General features: G+C 46.8%; 1 protein-coding gene across 1 annotated transcript in view; it reads left to right on the forward strand.

Annotated features, from left to right (window-relative positions):
* The first annotated feature begins 2,396 nt into the window (after window positions 1-2,396).
* Window positions 2,397-6,916, forward strand: part of SRD5A3 (steroid 5 alpha-reductase 3) — a 10,625-nt gene continuing 6,105 nt past the window's right edge. Inside the window, exon 1 of the mRNA XM_010574571.1 lies at window positions 2,397-2,597. Within this exon, the coding sequence (XP_010572873.1) occupies window positions 2,397-2,597 (201 nt within the window). The remainder of the gene's footprint in view (window positions 2,598-6,916) is intronic.

The following is a 6,916-nucleotide window of genomic DNA, read 5'->3' on the forward strand; positions in this document are numbered from 1 at the left end:
GTGAGTATGTCCTTTGAGGATTTTGGTACAGTCAGACAATTATTTGCTACTATTAAGGGTCTGAATTCTGCTCCTGCCAAGCCCTGGGGTTGTATCATGGATTGGTGCCCTTTAACAAAGAAAGTATTAATGATTCATCCCTGAGAATTTTAAGTCATCTTCCCTGCTCTCATTTTAATAATAACTTACCTATAATCTTAAGTAAAGGCGTATTTATTTTTCATTAAGCTATTCTGCAAATCAAAATGATTGAAGTGATAATTATGAGCTTTAGGTAGTTTTCTCCCTTATAAAATTCCTTAGATAAAGATAGTTTTTTAAAATCCAAATGCAGGTTCATACAGCAAACAACAACTTGCCCAGACTTAGCCTTCACAGCACATGACCAGCCCATAATCAATACAAGCTGGAATAAAGCTACTTTTATTCCCAGGGTGAAACTCCAAACTGTCTCAGATTCCAAGTCAACCATGTTGGCAAGATACTTGCTAGCTGTGATCAGTGAAAACTCAGCAAATAATATAGCTGAATAATGAATAAATCATGTATCTTAGTACCATAGCTCTAAGAGACGTAGAATTAACACCTTGAAGTCTATGGATTCATGTGTATGAATTATGCATTACGAGCTATGCAAACAACAGCGTTTATCCCAGGAGCATGGCACCAATCCTACACAGGAGCTCTCATCTTATCAGAGTGTAATTCCTGCTTTCCGTCAGCTAGTGGAAACACTCACATTTTCGACTTTGAAAGCCAAGGGCACAGAGTGATCCTTGAATGGTGGGAAGTGCATTTCAGTGCAAGTTTCTCACATCTCTAAGCACTCTTTTTTTGTGCTCTGTGATTTATGTTTTCTTGGCCCCAGTATCTCGGTATTATCTTCCAATGATTAAAACCAGTAGAGCACAGGCGAGCGTTTTAACCTTCAAAATGTAGCAATCTGTTGTCTTTCTTGGTTTATTTTCCCACAAATCACAGAAGTGTGTGACTTTACCCCATTCTGCTAATTAGCCAAATCAAGGAATGTTTTAATAATTAAATTTTCTAGACCTGCTGGTACCAACCGACTTCATTGACATAGATTATCATGTCCCATAACGGAGTATCTAGATTTTAGGGTCTTCACCAATATTGGCTTTAAGCATGTTCATAAAGGTCTGAAGGACCATGGCCTCTATTTGTACTTTCAAGGTTGTCCCTGTGCTAAATTCACATTGAATGTTGTCTCACACATACTACCAAGAAACCCACCTGTAGCCATTTTACTCACAAAGCTTTGGGAACTTCGTTAGGAAATTAAAATCTTTGTTGGAAAACCAAATCTGAACAAAGCAACCAGAAAAAAGTATCTGAGTAACTGAATAATTTCCCTATTCTCCCTTATAAATTAAAAAAATAAACCAAAATCACTACATAAAATCAGTGGGTAAGTCTATTAAATCTGGAGTTGCAGTGAAATCTGCTGTGGGCTGGCCAGTAAATGATGCTGATTTTTGTCCCTCATGCAGACAAATTCCTTTGAATAATATGATGGTCTGAGTTGGAAATCTCTGAAGCAGACCTTTGCTCTCCCACCCCTACAGGCATTTCACAAAGCACCATCAGTCATTATGGTCCACAGCGTCCCACACAAGTTCAGCTTTGTGATACATAAATCTGAGCACTTGTCTGTTCTCTCCAGCATTTTCTATATGGTTCAGCCAAGCCTTGACCTTCCTTCCCACCTTTTGCACAGCATCTTTTTAGGCTCTCTCTCCATTCTCCTTGGTGAACAAGTTTTGTTATAAGTGGTGTTTCACAGCAGCCTATGAACTGTCCAGGCAGGTCTCCTGTAACAGGCAGGAAACATGAAGCAGTTACATTTACAGATAACTCTCTTGCATGGCCCAAGGCTTTGTGAAAATTTGCTTTTTTTCTCTCAGCGAAAGCCTCTCTGCATGACACTCATCGAACAAACTCTAGACTCAGGAGCAAAAATAATTATACCCATTTTTATTCTGGATACTTTAAGATTCTCTTTCCATCAGGAGGATCTTCACCAGGGAGGACAATTCAGCTCAACAGCTGAGACGTGTGTGTTTAGGAAGAAAAAAACTGGCACTCCAGAAGTACCTGTCTTCATCCATTATATTAGGAACCCACTTAACTAGTTTCAGCTAGATATCTAATTTTTAGATGGGGAAAGTTAGGTAAGTTGAACTAGAATAAGCGTCACAGAGCTGAAGTGCAAATGTTTGCCAGGAAGAGCTAACACGCAACCGCAAACGTTTGCAATTGTCAAATTACAAAGCCTAAAAATGCTATGAGTACATCAACTGTTACAAAGAGCTAAGGCCAGGAGGGACTGCGAGGTGAGAGTCCCGCAGCACTGCTGGTGGAAGGATGCCCGAAGGATGCCCGAAGGATGCCCGAAGGATGCCCGAAGGATGCCCGAAGGATCTCCGGGGCCCTCCCGGGCAGCAGGAGCCGGAGCCCGGCGTAGGGCGGGCGGGCTTCGGGTGAACCGAAGAGTGCGGGTGCCACCTAGAGGGACCTATTCGCCTAAAAAGTGGGAAAATCATTACCGCACATGGGTGATAGAATGTGCCACGGATGTACGGCGCTGGGGAAAAAAATTCCTAGAGAGAAGGGCTCTTACTGTTGTGCAAAAATATACACAATTATGAGAAGTAGCAGCATACAACTTACATCTTCTCCTCAATACAACTTGCACATATAAATACAGAAGGTATATTTAAGGTGACCAACTGCTAATTCCTCTCAATTTCCCAGCCTCACAGCTGTATTCCTTCCCTTCTTCCTCCAATTATCTGAACTCTGAGGAAACAGCCGACAAACTGACCACATCTGGAGGTCGGATCCCGCTTCCCTGCGCTGCTGTAGCACCGGCCGTGGCTGGAGCCAGCTGGCAGGGGGTGAGGGGTGCCTTGGGCCTCAAGGAAGCACCGACTGTGCGGCCAAGAAAGCCTCGGGGATGCAATTTCATAGCCCTCTGCTGATCACCAGCTTTTCCGAATGACCCCCCTGAAGTCTAGCATCTGCCCGTGTAACTTAAAACTGTCTGCATTACAGCGGGAAAAGAACCAGCATCCACAAGCAAAGGTAGGATTGGTGCCTAAATACAAGTCATCGTCTTTCTCTCACCATTAAATCTGCCACCTATAACCTATGGTTCACTGTGGTAACTACAGCAGTGATGATAACTTGCAGGGACACTATGAACCTTGGGGGGGTGTTGCTGATGGGTAGACTGCAGCTCTTTCATAGTGGGTTGAAGCAATTTTTGAGCAAGCGTTCACCAAAACATTGCAGACCACAGTGCTTTCCTCACCCTTAAGCTGCTGCACACGGTCGGTCGCTGCCATGGGCTGATCTGCAGGCATGGCATTCGTGCTGTGGCTCCCCACGTAGTAGTAGTGCTGGAACCAAGGAATAAGATATTAAAAGGGACCTGTTCTGTCTGTTACAGCTGCAGTTTTCCTCAGACACTAATTTCTCTCCCTGCCCACCTATATATCTTGGTAGAGTGCAGAGCAAGTCTTGGCTCATGCCTACTAAATCCCTCTTTGCCTGGCTTTGCTGTTAGCAACGTTGCAGTCAATACGTCATGGCTGGTGACACAGGGTGCCATGTAGAATTAGTGCCTCGATCCTACCGTGCACTACAGACCCACACATAGAGGATTCCTGTTCTCTATTCCTTAAATAAAGGTTAATTGATGGAAGAGTATTTGATATTAAACATTTGCTAGTTCACTGACCTCCATGAGAGCTCCAGGTTAGTTAAATTTAGGAGATGACTGAAGTGCCAAAATGTTGGGTACCTGTCACCCTAAAGGGGACCACGGCACGATGCACTGTGTGTCTCTGGGGGCGTGTGACTGTTGTGCTGGAGTTTTGCTGTCGTTCATCAGCTCCATCCCGCAGCAGCACGCCTGTAGGTCCTCTGGCCTCCACTGTCTCATGGGCACCATAACGGCCACATTCCTTATCCTTCCCTTTACAAACACCCCGCAAAGCTCAAACTGCACAGAAAAATATAACTTGGGTGCAGTGGAAGCCAAGGACCTGCTCAGCATGCTGCAGGGCCATGCCATACACCCAGCCAGGAGTCTTCAGACCATGATTTCATGAAAATGGCATCTGCACTGGTCTCATGGTTTAAGCCCAGCCAGCAACAAAGCACCACGCAGCTGCTTGCTCACTCCTCCCCACCCTGGTGGAAGAGAATCAGGAGAAAAAGGTAAAACTTCATGGGTTGAGATAAGGACAGTTTAACAGGAGCAACAACTCAAGGAGAGAAGAAATAATAACAACAATAATACTAAGAATAGATAAAGCGAGTGATGCACAATGCAGTTGCTCACCACCCGGAACCCGATGCTCAGCCCATTCCTGAGCTACAATCCGTCTTCCCCCTGGCCAGCTCCCCAGTTTATATACTGAGCATGATGTGATATGGTATTGAATATCCCCTTGGCTAGTTCAGGTCAGCTATCCTGGCTGTGCCCCCTCCCAGTCTCTTGTGAAAATTAATCCTATCCCAGAACAACTGCCCACCAAAATTGCTGAGCAAAGCTATTTTAAGTTTTAAAAGTTTGCTGTTCAGACAAAGGAAGGACCCTCTTTATGGGCCAGACAGTTGCTCCCCCTTGCCTTATCTATCTTGTGAAAGCCATAGAAGGACACACCTTGCAGAGATAAGGCTGCAGTGCGTCTTCTTCGTGTTTCAGACTGTCTTTTCAGCTCAGGCTGAAAAGAGGTATGTCTGCTGTGCTTCAGAGACATGCTGCAAGAATGGACAACCTCCAGCTGTAGGGAATGTTCAGCACAAGAGGACACGGTGCCTCGAGTCAGGACCTGCAGGAGCGTATCGCTGCCGTGACCCGCAGGCTCTCACAGAGGGTTCCCGTGCCATCGCTGCTTGCAGACCAGACGTGGCTGCTCCCTGCTTACTCACAGCCTGCTCTGCCCAAACCAGTCACCACAGCAGCACTTTCGAAATGTGGCCGCGTGGGATGCAGAAATAAGCACCTGCCTGCGTGCTCCCTGGGACAGAGCGGCTGCTGCCTGAGCTCCCCGGGGCGTGAGGCTGGGGAGCAGCGATGGCAGCATCCCTCCCTCTTCCCCAGCGCTGCCCGGGCATGCTCGCCTTCCCCCTGCCCTCACCAGCTGTGGGATTACCTGCACATCACCTGCTCCTCCCTCCCGCTCCCCAAAATGTCTACCCACCTGCCTGGTATCTTTGTCTCCTGCTGATTACCCAAAACAATTAGCCAGCAAATCCCCGAACCACATTTAGGATTCAGTTATACTGAATTGACAAGAGAATTAGACTGAGCTCTGAACCTTGATATAAATTAGAGTGACTTTTAAAATATCTGTTATAACCCAGATATAATATATATATTGCAGATATAACTGGAGAGCTACCAACACACGTTTTAGCAGAAAATGTGAACTCCAATGATTTTTTTCCCAAAGCAACGTTATTGATGTCATGAGTGCTTCAGCTGAGCATGTGCTGCTCTGCAGGATTCACTGATAGGATGGATTAACACAGTCATACATGTTGAAATAATTTAGGGAGGGTTTATACCTCTGTTTAAGAAAGTACATTGGTAAAATTTAAAAATTTTCTTTCAATCAAGCCTGACCTACACCCATACTATATGGATTTGGTAGCTGGTAGGGATGCATTTAAAGTGCTTATGACATAATTCAATCCCATATGGGAAAAGGTCGTCAATACCTTTAAAGATACCTCGGGAGGCAGCACTATAAAGGCAGCCACACCGGAAGCACATAGGTATCAACAGAATTTCCTCCTGAAGTCAAAAACCTGTGGGTACTTCAGGCCTGAATCTCAGTGAGCTGCAAGGTGGTGGCCATTGCCTTATTCTCTTAATGTGTTGATTTCACGATGGTTTGAAGTAGCACTAAAGACTAACAAAAGTAGGTTGTTCTGTATTTAAAGACTTGGAAATACAGTCCAACTATGTTTTCCTGGGAATCCTGACTTAAAATCTTATTTTAGTCTAGAGCATTAATAAGTACTAGCATAAGTACGCCCACACTAAACATCATTACTTTTCTCATACGTACTATGAAAAGTTTGAAGTATCTTTCGGTATCTCCTTGGAGGCAGTGAGTCAGATAATCGACTCAAGAGATATTTGGTCAGATAAACCAACACCTGAACCCCTGCCAAGAAACACTGCGGTTTCTCTTACGAGGGGAAGGCTCGACCCGCATCCCTGCACGCACGCAGGAGGGATGCAGCAGGACGTTTTTCACCGGGGGTCAGAGGGAACCCTCTGCCTGTGATGCCAAGCCGGTGTGGCTTCTTGATTTCCCAGGGCAGAAGAAAGGCAAAGAAGGCCTCTCCTTTCATGTAATGGCAAACCCGGTATTATTAGGATAAGACTCTGACTACGGGACCCCACGTACAGGGAACACGAAGGAGGTGGCTGTGGCAGGTAAGCATGCCCTCGAGATGAGCCCCGAAAGGGGAACTCGGCGCGACGGCAGGCAGCTGCAGGGAGGCTGTTCCCGCTTCCCGGAGGAGACCACGGCCTAACGAGCGGGTTCGTCGCTCCCCAGCCTCGTTAAACCTGCGGCAGCTTCCCCGCCGCCTCCCAATCCAAACGAAAAGAGATGACGGAGCTCAGAGCAAACGCCCCAGGCGGCACACGGTAAGGTTTTAAATCGAGACTTCCCCCACCCGGCTGTTTCGGGAGGCAGCTGCAGGGGCAGAGCGCAGCAACGGCGGCTCCGGGGCCCGCCAGGACTCACCCGCCCACCGGCTCGGGCGAGCCCCGCTCTTCCCGAGAGCGGGAAGAGGAAGCGGAAGCGCCGCTGCCGCCAGGCCCCGGCCGCCCTCCGCGGCGCTGGGCGGAGCGGGCTGGGGCCGT

This window comes from Haliaeetus leucocephalus, unplaced genomic scaffold, assembly GCF_000737465.1.
Source record: "Haliaeetus leucocephalus isolate CR32 unplaced genomic scaffold, Haliaeetus_leucocephalus-4.0 Scaffold439, whole genome shotgun sequence".
Taxonomy (NCBI): Eukaryota; Metazoa; Chordata; class Aves; order Accipitriformes; family Accipitridae; genus Haliaeetus; species Haliaeetus leucocephalus.